General features: G+C 37.6%; 1 protein-coding gene across 3 annotated transcripts in view; it reads left to right on the forward strand.

Moving 5' to 3' along the window:
- Positions 1-6,051: 6,051 nt before the first annotated feature.
- The window catches only part of LOC105450749 (maternal protein exuperantia), a 15,708-nt gene continuing 2,783 nt past the window's right edge, over positions 6,052-18,976 (forward strand). Inside the window, exons 1-4 of one of the 3 annotated variants that reach the window (XM_011690739.1) lie at positions 13,771-13,901; positions 15,433-15,886; positions 17,901-18,203; positions 18,657-18,938. In XM_011690739.1, the coding sequence (XP_011689041.1) occupies positions 17,922-18,203; positions 18,657-18,938 (564 nt within the window). In that variant the 5' untranslated portion in view covers positions 13,771-13,901; positions 15,433-15,886; positions 17,901-17,921. Of the gene's footprint in view, positions 6,282-13,770; positions 13,902-15,432; positions 15,887-17,900; positions 18,204-18,656; positions 18,939-18,976 lie in introns of those variants that run through there. The other 2 variants (XM_011690740.1, XM_011690738.1) reach the window with 2 other exon arrangements.

Here is an 18,976-nt window from a genome sequence, read left to right on the forward strand (position 1 = left end):
AGAAATAAGCCATAGAAAATAATATTATCGCTTTTAGATATTTAGATATTTTTATTATTTAAATTCTCACTAGAATAATGTTTTATTCATTCAGAACAAGATTGCTATCGATTTTATATTCTATTTGTATTGTCTATAAAAGATTCCGTAAATTTATTTATATCTTAACTTCTCTCTTATGATTTGTTTATTTTAACTTATATTTCGAATTGGAAATATATTGTTAGTTATTATTTGTGTCATTTTAATTGGACGGTTAATATAAGAACAATATTTTATTCCGCGAATACTAATATTGCTGTGATAATATTGTGTTTATGAGTAAAACGATAATCCGATTATGATATACATATATCGACATAATAAACGAAAAAAATAAACAATGCATTTGTTTAACGGATGCAGTAGTTTATGCTTAAAAGAACGCTGTTGCGCGATTATGACGGTGACATAAGAACATAAACTTACATCACCGGCGCATGAATTGGCAGTGATATCATCGCTGATGCCATAGCCGATACATCGCGCACGTCTTTTCAGAGGATGACATACTACTGAAACGCAATCGCGCATTAATTTTTTTCCTCAAGAACTTCCTTTTGTAAAATCTTTTTTCCATTGCTTCCGGTATACTTATATTTCAAGTAGAACACGAAATCGTAAAAAGATCAAAATGACATCAAATCGAAATCATTTTAGGAAAAATCATAATGATGTCATTCGATACATTTTTGATGATGGTTTTATGATAAATTCTTGATATGAAAATAATTTTACAATAATTTTTTTTTCTAAAAAAAATGCACTGTAAAGTCATTTTTACATCAAGAATTCATCATAAAATCATCATCAAAAATGTATCGAATGACATCATTATGATTTTTCCTAAAATGATTTCGATTTAATGTCATTTTGATTTTTTTATGATTTCGTGTTCTATCTGGGACTCGATTACAACCGAGTTACATTTAGTTTTGTTGATGTTCTAACGATTGAGTCAGCTTGTATATTTCTGCAAATACAAAGGCAATTAATAAATTCTGTATGAAATGTTAAGAGCGCGTTTCTTAGATCCGAGATAAAAATTCTATAGAGAAACATCAAAGCAGCTTATTATTTATTATAGTTTCAGCTTCCAATTTTCTCAACAGTAAATATTTGGGCAATTAAAGCTGAAATTGAAATTCTGTTAAAGTAAAGCCCGCATTAAGCTGAATGACGAGAATGAAGTTTGATTTGTTATCTATTTCTATCCCTGCAACGTTTGATTCGCGGAAAGACCACTGTTCATCTTCAATCGCCTGTAATCTGGAAACTCTTGATGCACAGGTATTTTTCTAAGAAACGAAAACAGATAAGAGATAGCTGATCGAGTAAAATAGAATAAATATTTATTGTATTCACGGAAAGGCAATCCTCTGAAAATATTCCGTAGAGATACGGGATAAGAAGAAAAGGGAGGAGAATTGTTAACGATTCGTAAATAAGATACTTCTTAACTTTCTTCTTCAAATTATATCGATATATTATATAATTAAGCAGATCTCATTAACCTGTTTATTATTAAAATGAGTTTATTTTCTTCTCTTCTTCTCTCTTTCTTTTTTTCCTTCTTCTTTATCTTAATATACCTATTTATCTCTATCAATTCGATGAAGATATCAGAAGGCTTCGTGAGGATTTGACGAAAAAATATTAAGGTCTTAAGATACTGTGGCCTGTTAAATAAAATTAATCCAGATTTTGTTTATCCGATGTCATGATTTAAATACGCTTCTATCAAAGATCAGCCGCGCAACTCATCGAGGCTGCAGGCAAAGATCAAGGCGCGTATATATACGCAGAGATGTGCTTGCGTATCGGCTCGTAAAACGGCAGGCAAAAGCCCGTAAAATATACGACGTCCAACTTTTGCAGTTATAAATCTGATCGGAAACGTACATTTTCGCGGGACGAGCGGGAGAAGGGGGGCGAGGAAAATCATGACGGGGACTCGGGAGGGAATGGGAAAATCCGGAACCCGATGTCGCGTTCTCATGGGCGATTGGTGCCGTCGGTAAGGCGTCTTATTAGAAAGTTTAAATGGTAAATAAAACTTTAAATTAAGGCAGCTCCCGCGAGCGCGCGTCGCCGCGTCGGCGAGTTCGCCGATGAATGAAATCGCATAATGCGAGGAGATCGATTTCTCTTCGGGGCGGACAGTGTCAAGGATCGCCGTAGCTGAAATCGCCAAATGGAGAATTGACCTGTGTGAAAGCTGAAATTCTAGACGTTTTTCACGCTCGGAAAAATTCTGCCATCTACAACGAATATAAGAGACGTATTTTTACAAGCAAAATTTTTTCCTTTATTTGATTCAGAATATAATAGTAAGAAGAACGAAGAAAGGTAGTTATAAAAATAATTAGACTCTTATTTCTTTAGAAGCCTGTAAAAATAAAAAGGGAGAAAGAAATACCGGTTTTCCAGCATCAATTAGAGATACGTACAAATAAATGCAATTAAGTTGAAATTTGTGAGGTAACGCGTAACCAGAAGAGGGTCGATAAGCTTCGCTTAACATAGCCAGTTTCCAGCGTGAGGGTCAAGGATACCGCGAGCAGTATCCCTTATTATCGCGGCCAAGGTCGGGGCAAGCAGGCCGAGAGAACGGCGCGCGAATTATCTCGCGCGTCGGCCGCAACCGCAAGCTCGCGTTCACGTGCCACGTGCAGCGGAGGGTCCGCCACGCGCGTTCCTCGTCTGCAAAATTACCGCCAATTATTCGATTCGCCTCGCGCGCGGACAGGAAGTCGCGCGCTATAGGCGATTTCGGCCGGCCGGCGACGAGCGCTCCGAGCACTGAATTTTCCGCCTCGTTAGCGCGCCCCTCGTCATACCGTTCGTTCGTCGTTGTCGTCGTCGTCGAAGTAACGACCGATACGCGGGAAGCGCAAGTCGCGTCGCGTACTTACCGCGGAAAAAGCGCCTGACGCGAGCTAGCTCGCCAGCCGGGGAATTAATGGGCCAAAGAAGCGACCGCTAATCCGCACGATCAAGCAGGCAGACCGCAAATTTTTGCGGCCGGATAATCGCGCTCCGGGCAAAAAGACTGCGCGCGCGAGCGCGTTTGTTCCTGAGAAACGGGCGATGGTGCTGTTCCGCAGGCAGGAAAAAGAAAGCAGTTAATTTCGGGGAAGAAAAAAAAGCATTAGAGATTAAGATAAGTTAAGCGTTTTGCGTATAAAACGTCTCTGTTATATTTTTTAATTTAATTTCCTACGAGACGCAAGTAAAATTATATAAGTATATCTGGCAATTCAGTCTAGAATATTTGAAAATATTAATTAATCAAACGAAACAAACTTTAATACCATCCCTTTGAGAATCGCGTTCAGCTCTTTGCCGAGCTTCGCGCGCATTAAATTTGTAAACTCATAGATTCTTAAAAATAATTACTTCCTGCCTATAAAAAGTCGTTATTTCCTCCCTGCTCTCAGTTAAGAGACACGAAGAGTTAATTACGAGGCTAAATGCTACACGCCTGGGGCCGCAGATTTCTACGGTAATTGCGCGCATAAAGTCGCGTAAAATCCATGCGCTGTTCCGTAGGGCGAGTTAACAACATGTTGACTATGTGTCCCTTGTGTAGTCTGCAGGGATAACCGAGTAATGTTGGGCAGCTCGAGACCAGGGGCTTTTGGAACCAGTTATGCGAGCAAACGGGGCTGAATACCTTGCCCGCCCGAAGTAACATTACCTGTTGATTTATTATAGCCTTACGTTAAGAAAATTAAATCACTCGATAGATGTGTACGCGCTCTAACAGCAAAGAGACGCCGATTATACAACCAGTTGAGATAATTTTAGGCATCTATATTAACCGTATGTTTTATATTTATATTAATTTATATTAGTAATTAAACGATTTATGTACAGCAAGTTCGAAACATTCTTTTTTTATACAAATACAAAAGACTATATAATTTAAAAAATATTTGCACAAATATTTCTAATTATATTCACTATTTTCTTTTTTTTTAACATTGAATTAAAAGCACAATTTTATTCTACATTTTGTTGTGTATCATTTCCGGACGAAAACACATATTCATAAAAAAGAAATACAACTTGGCGAACAAAATTGGCGGTTGTCCCCGTTAAAACAAATATCAACTTGATTGAAATATCAAGTTGATTAAATTACGCATTTACGCAACAGTAAATTTTACCGACACAGTTACATTAATAATCGCAATCATTGAATCGGCTAAATATTTACTATGTTAATTGTGTAATTTGTTTGATCAACTAGATATTTACTTTTGAACGAGGTTTTGTTTATTGGAACGTCAATTTTATGCCTCCCAAGTGGCATCATTCTTTTCAGAGAAGCGAAACTAACACTTGTCATTCCTATACCGGAATTTTGAAATGAAACAATTATCTTGTTTGATTGTAATTTAAATCCACGAAAGATTTCATTCAATTTTATTACATGAATTTAAGAAAAGTGGAAAATGTGGGTTTTTGCCTCTCTATTGTCCTTCAATTGAAGTAATTTCCGGGAAAAAATGTTTTCTATGTCGTTGCATTTTTTAAACAATAATAATTTAACAACAATTAATTTTTCTCGTTATAAAAATCAATGGAGGAGAAGGTCATCCTCAAAATGTGATTTATGTACCATCCTTCCTATTGCCAACACTACCGATGCGTTTGATGTGCGATTTGAATTGCAAATCTAATACGTGTTCGCACACATTTATAACATCATTCATATTACCAATTGCCGTGAAATTTATTTGTTGCCCAAAAACGCAAATTTATATATTCAAGCGTTATTACCATGCACACCGGAATGTGTGTGCGCTTGAAATATATTAAGTATGCATATCATTAATGGTGATGTTTAAATATTGCTAAAAGTCGATCACAGTCTATCCGTGGAATCGCGATACGTTTTCAAGGAATCGCATATATTATCGTGTGATCACGTTTGATGTTATGATTTCACTTGTAATGATAAAAGATAATAATGAGTGTGCAATCATGTGTCACAATAAAATTGTAGTAATTCTATACTACAGTAAAATTTAGCTGTCACATCTTTTATTTTCACCGTGAGAATCGTAAAAAGATTATACTATTAATGTCACATTCAAGAGTTATCATTTGTCTCCGTTCCGCAGGGCGATTGAAATCTGAATCCGCTCGAGTTACATACTAGATTCGAATTGTGTTATCAACGAGCGATACGCAAAAAATGCTAAATCAGTCGTTCGCGACGATGGCTACGCGCAATGAAAACCGACTCGCTGGAGATAAAGCTATACTGAAGTCTGAAAGCGAACGACTATCGTTTATGAACGTAGACTTGGGTTTTCACCGTTGTAGTTTTTGGCCCATCTTTATCTTAAGATATGAAACACGATAAAACGAAATAAATCTTCGATTACATACATGGAGATATACCAGCATAATGTTAATGTTTCGGAGATCGTTACTCATTTAATATTCCCTCGTTTAATATAATAGACTGCGTTACATGCCTTTTTTACGTTATTACTTTCGTGTTTATTTATTGTTTATTAATTTGGAAGATTACTGACCATATTATGACATTCTTTATGTAGTCACGTATTATTCTAAATGTATTAATTAATTCAATGCTGGCGGCTGATGAAAATTGTAGTTAAGTCGAAACTAGTTTCTTGTATTTACATCTTAGTATATAATTCGAAATATATATGAATTAGAACATCCAGAAATTATGCTCGTTTGAAATTTTACCTTTTATTTTATTTATTTAATACTATTTGCGTTTTGTTCATTAAATTTCGTACGACTTGATTCGAGATTCCTGCCTATTGTTTAATTTAATTCAGCTTTAGGAAAAGGATTCTCCGCTTTTCCTTCCAACGATTTTGTGAATTTTCAAAGAAGATTTCTATGACGCGACTGATTTAGAAATGCGGCCCTGCGTAAAGAGACTCGTACCGTGCCAGACAGCAGACTATCGAATCTCGACGACGCTCCTCTGTCGAGCGATAAATCGAGACTCGCGCGACGCGAGAAAGGCCACGAGTAAGAAGAAGAGATTCAAGCCACACGGTGGATTCAGCCAGCCCGGCCGCGAGCGAGGGAGCAATCAAGGATTATTAAGGGTTACAGGACGACGGCGACATTGGGGGTGGAGAAGGAACTGTAGATCGGACTGGACGCGCACACGCGAAGACTGTACACGCCCCTACCGAAGCCGGAACGACGGATATAAATCGAGGCAACACGTCGTGCATACGGTATGTCCGTTCTCCGTTGTTTTTCCTCGCGCGATCTCCTCCTGATTACTGGTGCAATTTTCGTTCGTTCACGTTATCTAGAAAAACGAGCCGATCGTGCAATCGATTGCGCGATAACAGATAGAAGCTCAATTAAGTTACGATCATGAGAGTAATACTTCTTACCTCTTGCTTTTCCAGATAATTCTAATCTAAACTGAGATACAATCACAGTTAATTGATAAAAACAAAATTTTATCTTGCATTCTGCATTTATGTAATATAACTGCTTTTAAACTCTTATACTTTTTATATTGAACGACACGAAATTGAAATATTTATTATACTTCTTGTTATATTTGTGGCTGAGACTAGATGATTCTAAAGCAGAATTGAATTCCTTTTTTTTTATAAGATGGATAATTTTGAATTTATTAGCTCTCTGTGTGTTATATGTAAGTAAAACGATTTAAATTCGTCCGCAGCCTGTGCATTAAGAAATCAGAAATTAAAGACAGAAACTTCTCAAAGATTAATTCATACACGGAAAGAACAACTAAATCCAGATCTGAAAATAATTTTGTTCAATCATTAAAATAATTTTGTGCGAAAGTCAAAGTGATTGCTAGAATATCAAAACGTTTTATAGCAATGCTTATCAGTTTTAACATTCCAACAAATTATTTTGATGATTCAATAAGAAAATTATTTTCAAATGTGTTTTTAGCCAAATTTTTAGACCTTTCAACAAAATCGTTCTTTTCGAGTAGCCATTTAAATAATCGCAAGAATACGAAATATGGAATATGAAAACTTTCAAGGTCGGCAGTACCGAAAATTTCTTTCATTCGCGTAAAATCGCCGGCAGTATCGCGGAAGCAACACGTCACCCCAGTCGGTTCATTCTTCATTGTGTTTGCGGAAACTCGCTTGAATATTAACCAATCGGGCGAGGGATCCGCGGATAATCCTGTGTTTCCATTTCCTGCGTTGAATCCCGATCGACCAGGCTACTACTACTACTACCGAGCCGTCCAGGAACGAATTAATCCTATTCGCGATTAACGGAATGCATACGTTCCTTTACCGTAATTGCGTAATAAATTCTGTTTCTGTGTTTAAACGATTTTTTCGCTGAATTAGCGCGGTACATAAGTAAAGAAATTTGACACTGCGATATAATCTCATTTGAGATGGAAATTTTCTCGCGTGATTTTGAAACGAAAAGGCTGATTTTTTAAATCGCGGAGACACGTGCACACTTAATGCATTTTAATTGGCTATCATTACGGCAGATTTCATTAGGGAGGTATATTGTGTGCTTTTCGTCAAAAAAAAAAACTTTCCTTATCTCTCATCGGTCTTTTCGCTTGCACCGTACATTTGACTTCTTGGTGTTTTCTCTCTTATCTTATCGGATTATGAGCGAGAGTATTGTTAACTCGCGGGGAAACGCCGCACGCACTCGCATGGGAGTGTGTTCAGGTATTTCATTCGCTGTTGTAAGACTTATAAGTTATCAGTTTTTAGGATATAATTCAAAATAATCTCGCTTTTTTTCAAAGCTTAGAGCTTCAAAGCTCTTGGTTTTCTTATCGTCCAACACATACACATATACATGCTTGAATATGATTATTCCACATGCTCAAATGTAATTATATTATTGTTCCTCGCATAAAGTTCGTAATTTTATCGCAGCATATATTGATCGTAAATACGAGAAGAAGATTATACACACGGACATTGATAATAATCATACTTTAGTTATAATTATTATTGTTATTTATCTTCTGTACACCTTTAACTCTTTTTTTCGCGTTAACCAAAATCCTTAAAGCACGAGAGGTAAAAACAAGTATAATAATCTCAAGAAAAGTTTTGTAATGAAAATTAACGAAATAATAATAAAATAAATTATCCAGACGCGCGAAAGGTGCTCAAAAATTCTTTGAAATTTCGAAGAAGCCCCTCCAAGATAAAATAACGCGATGCACAAAAGCAAACTTTTCTGATTAAAAAAAAAGACATGCGAAAGAAATTTCGAAAAAAAATCTGTAAAAGACGAAGCAATATGTGAAGGTCACGTTTCCCGGGCTTCCTGGGAGATAAAAATCATCACGAGCGTGAAGTAAAGTAACTCGCCGTGAGACTCGCCGACAGGTAATCCCGGAAACAAAGATTATTCGACGTTTGCGTGGAAAACCCTACCGCACTCGGTCGCGAATGTGTTCGAAGATCTTGGTCAAATAACTAAGTTCTTTATTATCCTCTGGGAGAGGATATAATAAAGATGTACGAAAGACACATAAGGCACAATCCAATAAGCTTAAGCGAGCGTGCCTTTTTTTCTTTCGTCTCCTCCTCTCCTTTCTCCACGTTCTAATGTTTCTCTCGTTCTTCCGACTAATACGTATACGATCCCTGGGTTATAACGTCGCTTCCTAGCAGGGAGTATTAATGCGTGGGGAGGGGGCGGGAAGGGATCTGTGTAGCTTAGCGGTAAAAGTAGTCATCCGGAAAGCGAAAGGTCTCGGGTCCAATTCCCCCGGTCCAGTCACGGTAACAGGGTAGGTAATATTAAGCCTCCCTTACCGAAATATAAAGGACCTGCGAGGGACGTTCATCAAACGATGTAGTAAACTTGATCGTTCTAATCGAGTCTGGCTGTTCGTTCGATTTACAGTTTGTGAACATCCGCAAAAAAAATATATACCTAATGCCTTTGAGGGAATAAAGTTACCTATTAAGAAATATAATTTTTGGAACTCTCATTTCTCTTAAAAATTATGTCAATTTTTTAATAAAGAAATGTCAATCATGGTAGAAGATATTTCTCTATTGAAAAATTGACATAATTGTGAATAGAAATCAGGATTCCAAAAATTAAATTTCTTAATCCTAGGTATACACACTGTTTCTTCGATGACGTCGTATACACACTGGGGACCCCATCCATATTTATTACTGTAACTCTAGTAAAAATGGACATATTTCAATTAATTTTTTTTTTTCAATCAATAGAGACTCGACCAAGGAACAATTCCATAATGTTTAAAAGTCGATATAGAATTAAGGAGCTCCAAGATATAGGGTTCCAAGAAAAAGAAAAGTTAAAAAACGCGAAAAAATCTCGATTTAGCACCTTTTTTCAAAAAAATCATATCTCTTTTGTTTATAGACCGATTTGAAAAATTGAAAATTCTAAAAAAGCATACTTTAAGTAGTAACAAAAAAATTTGGCGACCCGATATTTTAATTTTTTAACAAAACTGCAAGTAATCCCGACGAACCCACGCTCGCTTCAACAGTTCACTGCTCAGTTGTTGAGCGACAATTGCCGCGCGTCAACACGTCTTCCTACTGAAAAGATGCCAAACTTTTTTTACGTCAATATCCCAAACCCTTCCCCTTCCAATTACAGAAATGCCAAACCGAGAAAGTTTCGCTGGGATCCCGGGGACCCCAGTGTGTATATATAGGTTTAATAAGTAACTTTCTAAACTAACTTGTAAAAATTGTCATAATTTTTAACAGAAATATAGAAACGCGTAAACAATTTGTTAATTGTGCAACAAAAAGAATTGCGGGATATAAAATACGAAATCTCATTCTTTAGATGATTTTATGAACGGATTTTAACAAAATTTTGACTCAAGTAATATCTACCACTGTTTAACGTTATAGTTACCAATGTTAAGAAAACGTTCGCTGAACCTGTGGAAGAATTTCGCTTCCAAAGAAGCCAGTTCTCAATAGGAAATATCGCATTCGTGCTCGTGCTTACTGTCGAATACCTCGTAATAGAAATACACGTAATTGAAATTCGTAAAAAATAGCGCCACAGCTATTGCAACGACGATATGCACGTTTCCCCGATAAGAGCGCGCGCCGTTCGCGTCTCCTTCGCGAAAGACTGCCGCGACCAGACACGTTTCGCTAGTAGATTTTTATCGGCTTCCCGCACTTCGCAAACTGGATCGACCGTGTTAATCGACCGTCCTATAGGCGTGATGTAACGTAGTACACTTTCTCCGCGGCCCGGTGCGGCGGTTTCGGCGACGCCCATCTAATGTAGTTTACACGTCCAATAATCGTGCTACAATTATCTGCAACCGACTGTCCCAATGATGCAAAAGCGAAAATTATCCGCGGGAAAAAAATAGATATAATAGATATAATAACTTAAACATATTGAAAAGTAAAGTTTCCGATAAAATATAATGCAAAATATAATACATAGTTACACAGATTATAATAAAAATGTATGTAAAATGTATTAATTAATTACATTTATAATGTTGCATTATGCATATTATATTATGCATTTATAATGTTTCACATTAACATAATATTAATATGTATATTCATTTTATATATACAATATACAATATTACAAAAAGAGTATGATGATAGAGCGCATTCACTCAACGAATAGTTGAATTTTATTATTTTATTAGTTGAATTAAAAATTTAATTATTCTAGTAATTTGACATACTTTTTGATATATAAATACAAATTGCATACAAGATAATATTTTATTCTCGATGATTCGATCTTATATAATACTCCGATGTTTTTACTCCGAGGAGTAGATGTTTAAAAAAAGGAAGTCCAATAAGCATATTATGTTCGTACCTCAGCAGATATTTTATCCAGCCATAAAATGTAATGTGACCGTTAGTAAATCTATTCGTCGAATTGATATCATTTCAATTTATTTGGTAATATAATATGTAAAAAATTAAAGGCCAGTTGCATGTAGCAGCGGTCTGTTAAGAATTCTTGTCGTAGTTACTAAATTGATATTTAATACGCCTGTTCCTAATCAAATCAAAGCTTTATGTAAGTTTCATACAAAAAGATTAGTACGTAAGATATTTCTGACTAATGTCATTTTACCTTTTTTTTATAAATTTGGAATTATTTTTTTGCGAAAAAATGAGATAAAGAACCATTTGCAATTTTTAATATTGTGAACACATATATTTTAATCTCCATGACTTATAAACTAAGAAGATTAGATCAGTTGAAATATTATTTATATCTTTAAAGTTGAATTTTTGAAAAATCCTTCGCGTCTACAATCGTAAATAATTTAAAAACCGTGAGTACGTCGACAAGAAAAAGTTTTATTCTAAATTGGCCGGAGAATTTGTAGACGCAGGACACTCTATACTTTGCGATCGCAGCGAAAATAGTCTCTGCGACGAGTACACAAATACAGAAAAAGGAGCGGGTATCGCGAGTCAAAAGAAATGCTTCGCAGCGAAATTGAACGTTACGTGCGCATGCATTCTTCTTATTGCACGGTGATATTTATAGAGTGAGATAAATACCCGGCGTTGCAGAAAGGAAACTACTCGGCTCGATGAGCGATTGTCATGTGGCTTTCTTATGTCACTTGCCGAGATAAAAGAGTAAGATAAGACTTAATACGCGCGCCCGCGCGAGAGTTTGCGATCTGACCTGAGGCGTCATCGTCGCACAAACAAAAACAGATTCTCGGATGTATGTTACTTGTAACGACTTGTGTTTGCAAACCCGTAAAGCGGGCACAAACAGTGCTTTGAAAAAGTCCAACTGTAATTTTAGAACGATGGAAGTTTGCATACCGTTATTACCGTTTCCCGAACGTCGCGTAGAAATTATTATAAAATCTCCTTCGAATCTCTTTCGTATCCAGCCTGCTGTGTAACTCGATATTATGATCCATTTTTATGAAAACAACTGCTGACATTGCAATTATTGGCATTCAAGAAGATCGAACGGGATAGAGGGAAAAGAGGGGATATTGAAAGTTTGATGATGATCTTACGTGAAATAATCTTAAAACTATCATGTAATTTAATAATCTTACAAAATCAATTAGTTATTAAATTAACATGGTGCTAATACACGTATAACTTTGTTAATAGTGTATTCAAATGCACGCCTTTATTAATGATATTGATTTCACGAGTAAATATTTTAATGGAATTGCATATTAATTAGCATCATCGCGTGTATACGCGACTTAATCATATTATCGTGGATTAACATCAAACAAGTGATTAATTAATTTATTCTGTTGATTAATGTATCGCGGCATTAGCTTCGATTTGCATATTTTCTTAACGCTCGCGTTAATATATCTTACTTATATAGGGATCACACCCTGAATTTTTTTCCATCCAGTCTTTTTAATTACTTTAAAATCTTTCCTTTAATGAGAATTTCTTTGGAGATACCTGAAATCCTATCCCGATCTTTTCTCACAACTTTCAAACTCACTGTTTTAAATACCTTTGTAGACGTGTAACTAGTTCTACAATCAAAATTCCATCAAAGTGGAGTTTAGTCGAAATTATATGAAGACTAAAGCTAGGTTTGTTATCTACTTTTATTTTAAAGATTAGAACATAATTTTTTTACTTGAACTACACTGCAGCTTCCTCAACGTTTTCTTAGAAGAAAATTTGGCTTCAAATGCAAAGATAAACATATTATATTGCTTTCTCTCTTTGTTTCCTTTGATATCAACTTATTTTCCATTTATTTTCGATATTAATAACTGTATAAAATTTCCACATACGAATTGCTACGAAATTTTTAATGAGAATTTCTTTGAAGATACCTGAAATCCCGAGCTCTTCTCACAACTTTCCAACTCAGTGTTTTAAATACCTTTGTAGACGTAACTAGTTTTATAATCAAAATTCCATCAAAGTGGAGTTTAGTTGAAATTGCATGAAAAATAAAGGTTTGTTATCTAATTTTATTTTAAAAATTAGAACATAAATTTTTTACTTGAACTACACTGCAACTTTCTCAACGTTTTCTTAGAAGAAAATTTGGCTTCAAGTGCAAAGATAAACATATTATATTGCTTTCTCTCTTTGTTTCCTTTGATATCAACTTATTCTCCATTTATTTTCGATATTAATAACTGTATGAAATTTCCACATTGCTACGAAATAACTTTCATTTTACCTAAAATTGGCTAAAACTATTATTTGATCTATTCCGTATCTCTTTGTATGTTCACATATATCAGATGTGCTCTGGAACGAACTTGGCGTATCTTAGCTCTCTCGCAATTCTCTTTTTTTTTCTCTTCCTTTCATTATATCATTCCTTCTCGCAGTTATGTATAAAACATATCCGCATTTCTAAAACCACCCCCTAATTCGAGGTAAAATGCCCTCCGCGCCGGAAATCTTCTTTCGTTCCCGCCGCCGGTTTCCTGTTTCGGAGGAGACGATCGCGTCGCGTCTCTCGCGCTAATCGGCGCCAATGATCGGCGGCCGTTTAACAGAAAGCTCCATTCACGAGACGGTAATCCGATCCGATCGGCACACCACGTCGCGTTAGATCCGGCGCGCCGCGCCGAATCGGCGAACGTGTGCCGTGAACATGTGACCCCGCGGGATCCAGCGAGCACGCGCACTAACGACGCACGCGGGCGCGCTCCCGCCGCTCCGCTCCGCGCCGCGCCGCTCCGGCACGTGTGTGCCGCCCCGCGATCGCTCAGTATCATTCGCGCGACCGATAAGTGACTCAGGCGATTCGCTCACGCGTGCTTCCGTATAGATCGCGAAGAGGGACAAGGCGAAGGCCGGAAGGGAACGAAGGGAAAAGCCGGACTGTAGGGAGACAAATTGGTGAGTCCTCGAGAGAGAGAGAGAGAGAGAGAGAGAGAGAGAGAGAGAGAGATCCGCTCTTTACAAATCTTTAAATTCGAGAAAACGAGAGAAAGAGAGCGCGCGAGGAGCGGGGGCGTTTAATTTGTCGCTATACATACACGGGAGCCGCGATTCACGCGTGTCCCGCTCGCGCGATGACCACGTGCGCTCGGAATGCGCACGTCGCGCTCGCGCGATCGCGGCTAACGGTATTTCCGCGATCGGCGAGAAAACGCCGAGCTATCGCCGGTCGGATGGAATAGCGAAACGGCCGATTACGCGCGTGCGGAGGCAGCGCGGCGGAGGAGCGGCACACGCGCTATCGGAGATAATATCGACAACTTCAGCCGATTTCCCGTCTCTCTTCCTAGTCGCGAACGCCAAAGAAAGAGAGAGAGAGAGAAAGAAAGACAGACAAAGCAAGCTGGCGAAGCCGATCGCTAATCGCGGTAATCAAGGTAATCCGGTAGGTCATACCGTTGACTTTCGAAAGCGGAAAGGTAAACAGATTTGTTATTCCTAAAAAATGTACATCGAGTATATCGGTTCGTAGAATAAACGTCGCGTCGCACAGAAATACGTTCGTAACCTGGCAAGTTCTCACTTAGGAGAAAAATTATATTAGGTATCGGGTGTAACTGTCCTTGCGACATCATGCAGCGTTACACGCCGCTAAAAGGAATGTTTGCAATCGTTAATTGGCAACATATGGTCCGCGATATCTGAACGGCAGACTTTGCGCGGCGCGTGCTCGATCCAAGTAAACGCGCTACACGCGGCGCAACAGCTTTTTTTTTATCCGTCCGCATAAAATGCATCTCGATTAGATATCCCACTCGGTTAGATCGTAGATCGCCCCGTTCAGTTATAAGGAGAAAAAGAAGAGGCGCGCGAGATCGTCGCGATGCGCAAACAAGTGTGTCCCTGCATATATATTTGAGCTTCAGTCGTTCGATAAATTGTGCGCGCGATTTTAATTTTATTTCATTATTTCAAGTGAATTTTTGCAACCCGTGTGTGTATGTGTGTACGACCGTGTATGTGTGGATAAGCACATCTTGTATCTTATTTACATCAATTTAACCTCTGGGTTTTTGCCGCGGATCAGCAACGATGGGACTGTATACGTCGGAAGGTCTAACAGGATAAACATAATAACGACTTGTTTTTTCGACCTTCGTATTCTCGATCGATGACTTTGTACAGTGGTATTGCGGCAAAACTTTTATGCGAACACGAGGATAGATTTTTACATGTTAAAATTTTAGCAAAATCATTGAACGTCGCGAATGAAAGTCTGCAATTCATTTGCGCCTCTGAAACGTAATTCGTGAAAATTTCAGAGAGAGATCATTGGCACCTTTACGATTCCTTTAAAAAAAAAAAGATTGGTTTGTCGATTTTAAAATTCACGTACAGACTTACAGATTTACATTTCGAAAAGATGAATTATTTAATTCCGCCTGTTCATTATTTATCCGTTTAAATATATACTGAAACGTTCTTGCAGCGGGCTTCGGTCGTCCCGAGATGGCATTGAAATATCTGGCTGCATGCACGACGTGTTTCCGTTGCATTCTTGTTGCGGCGGAATCTGCATGCGCGCGCGCTATCTTTTGTCAGCACCGCAAGAGACGGACGGTCCACGTGGTCGCGAGGAGGAGGCAATCGTCGATTGTCACTCACGTCGCGTCCACGCGAAAAGGCGTCCCACGATCGTCGTCTCTCGCAGCTCGCTTCTCGCATGTCGGCTCAACTCTTCTTCGCCGCTCTCGTTTTCGTCTTTCCGCGCGCTGCACAATCCACGCTCGCCACGTCGCAAATCAACGTCCGCAGTCTTTAATCGTGCACGCGCCGCCGTTCGCGTTCCGCATCGTCGGTGCACGTATCCGCACGTCGCAGTGCCGGGGATCATCTGAATCTCTGAACGAGGGAGAAGAGCGGCGAGCGTTGCGAAAATCTGGGTAGGAAAATATCTCTCACTTCCTTTTTTTTTTCACGTCGCTTCCGTAACGCATCACAAACGTACTCGATCGTGTGTACAGAAAAAGAGAGAGAAGTATCTGGAACTCTCGCCATTAGATCTACTCTCGCTACACGCAGTACTATCCTTTCCTCTCCTTCCTTCGTAATCTGCCTGTTTCACTCTGTAATCGTGAAAGCGCATTTAAAAAATAAAAACTTGCCGAGTCTCTTTTTTTGAATGACGATTTTTTTATTCGCTCGGGAAATAATCCTTGACGAGAGTTTCATTGGATTTAAAATCGACTTGTAACTAGCTGCAGAACAAGGTTTTTTAACAATTTCCACCCGCGATGCTTAATCCGCTTATAACTTAGAAAGCTGTCGATTCCTCTGGATTTGTAGTGAGGAGAGGATCGATCGAACTGATCGGAGAGAATTCGTAAATGAAAACATCGACGATGGTTTTAACATCTATACATTGCACACTTTCAATTTTATTTCGTCGTATCCAACCGATTGGACGGAATGTATGTACAATCTATAAGTAATTAAAAGTAATAAAAGTTAATTTTCATGATAAAATTCAATGTATATTAATGATGATATTTCTAGAAAGTTCTACCTGGAAATCGTCGAATATGGGGAGGGGAGAAGGAAATGAGAATACATATACATATACATTCAATTATACTTTGTTCAATATTCAAAAGTTCAACGTAGGTGAATTTGACTTATATATCTTGTCATTTATGAGCGAAAGAAAAAGCGACATAAAAATTGGGAAGTTATTTTGTAATATGATGTTTGAAATTGTTTTTTAAATTGGGGATTTAGAATTGGAGATTTAGATTATTTCGTATAAAAAAATTCGTAATAAAAATAATTCATTTTATTTCATTTAATAAAAACGGATATTTGTCGCGTTGGTGGAATATAAAAACGGTAATATTTCGTGCATTTCACTTTACTCTCTTAAATAACTCCAATTTCGAGATTTATAACGGATGGTTTCACAAATTATGTAACGTAATATACGTGGGAACTTGCGGAAATAATGCGATGTTTTGCGTGCCAAAATAGACGAAAAATATTTGTATCGTTATAACGCGATTATTAGCTCGAAACGTTTCCATATTATTCCTCGCCAATTAGGCAGTGTTTATATTTTCACGGAATGTGCTGCGAGCCTCAAGGCCGACAGTGACAAAGGCGGTTTATCTGTCGATCATATGTTCAAATGAAAGCGACCTTGTTTTTTTTTTAAACTTAAAACCCGCAGAGTTAACGTCCGCAAAATTTATCGAAATGATAAGCTGACAATTTCCATTTCGAATGTAAAATTAACAAAAGCTTGCTTATTAATAAAATAAATAGAAGATTAATTGTTGCATAAAATAAGAGTTATATAATACAACGCAGTAATAGAACGTATATAATAATACTTTCACGTTCAATTTTGTTTTCAATAAAAATTTGTATCTCTTCTCTAACCTTTTCTCTCAATAAAAGATCTTTTTTTCTTATTTAAAAACTTAAAACCCGCAGAGTAACGACCGCAAAATTTATCGAAACGGTAAGCTGACAATTTCCATTTCGAATGTAAAATTAACAAAAGCTTGCTTATTAATAAAATAAATAGAAGATTAATTATTGCATAAAATAAGAGTTATATAATATAACGCGCAGTGATAGAACGTATAATAATACTTTTACCTTCAATTTTGTTTCTAATAAAAATTCTCTTCTCTAATCTTTCCTTTCAATAAAAGAAATTTTTTTCTTACGGGACTTTTTCTTATCAGGCATCGATAATCTGAAATGAGCATTATCTTTTCGTATCTGTGTAAAAGATCATTTTTGCTCCCGTACGTTTATCTGATTTCTCCGGATTAATCGACATCGTGAGAGCCTCGGAGAGTTCTTCCCTGCCCCGGGGCTCCCCGGAGACGTAAAGGCGACGCTGGAGAAAGAGGCAATCAAGCCGGGGAATACGCAGACGTTTGCACTTTTCAGGAAAGTGACTCCTCGTGAACGATGGTATCCTCGACGGTGACGGAAGCGAGCCCGGTGAAAAAATCATGCGGCGCGATGGGCATTGCGCCGGGAGATTATCGCCTGGTCGGCTGGGACATGGACACCACCGGCAAGAAGGTCATCGACGAGATCTGCCAAATAGCCGCGTACACCCCTAACTCCACTTACTCGCAATACGTGATGCCGTACAAGGATCTCAATCCGACCGCCATAAAGCGTCACAGTATGAAGGTCGTGACCAATGGTAAATTCCGCGTGCTCAGGAACAGCAAGACCAACGAGGTACGAGGCAAAGCCGTGATACCGAATATCATTGCTCTACAATTTACTTCCCGTGTGAGGCAAAGAGAATTATATTAGAAGCGTTGCCGAATATTTTAATTGAAAGACGAAAATTTTCTTATTACATTTCAAGTTACATGTCAGTTACCGCGATTCTGATCTTAAATAAGCATAATTTTTGGAGAAATTGCTTTATGTATATATAAAAAGAAATTATAAATAATATATAATAATAAATGTAATATGTTATATATGTTTCATTTCTTATATGTATATAAATAATAAAAACAATTTCTCTAAACATGCTTGTTTAAAATAATATATTTTATATATATATTTATTTATTTTTTCTTCGAGATAATAAAGAATTCTATCAGACACTGAAAAAAAGAATCGAACGTTGAATCCCCTCTTGCTTAAATATATATATAAAAGAAATATTTGTTTTCTTAGGTAATCAAATCTAAAAGCGAAGTATCAGCACTTACGGATTTCCTGAGCTGGCTGGAGACCGTGAAGGAAAACGCTGCGGACGGTGTAATTCTGGTCTATCACGAGCCACGCAAGGTTATTCCTGCGATGCTGTTCGAGTCGTTGAAGAAATACGATCTAGTGGATCGATTCAAGCAGACGGTCAAAGGATTCGCGAACGGATTCAACATCGCCGAGGAGAAGTGCGCGAACTCGGCGCACATCTATTCCCTTCGTACTCTGTCGCGCACGTTGCTGAAGAAGGTGAGGAAAATATATCCTATATATATATATATATATAT

Source organism: Wasmannia auropunctata, unplaced genomic scaffold, assembly GCF_000956235.1.
Source record: "Wasmannia auropunctata unplaced genomic scaffold, wasmannia.A_1.0 LD336056.1, whole genome shotgun sequence".
Classification (NCBI taxonomy): domain Eukaryota; kingdom Metazoa; phylum Arthropoda; class Insecta; order Hymenoptera; family Formicidae; genus Wasmannia; species Wasmannia auropunctata.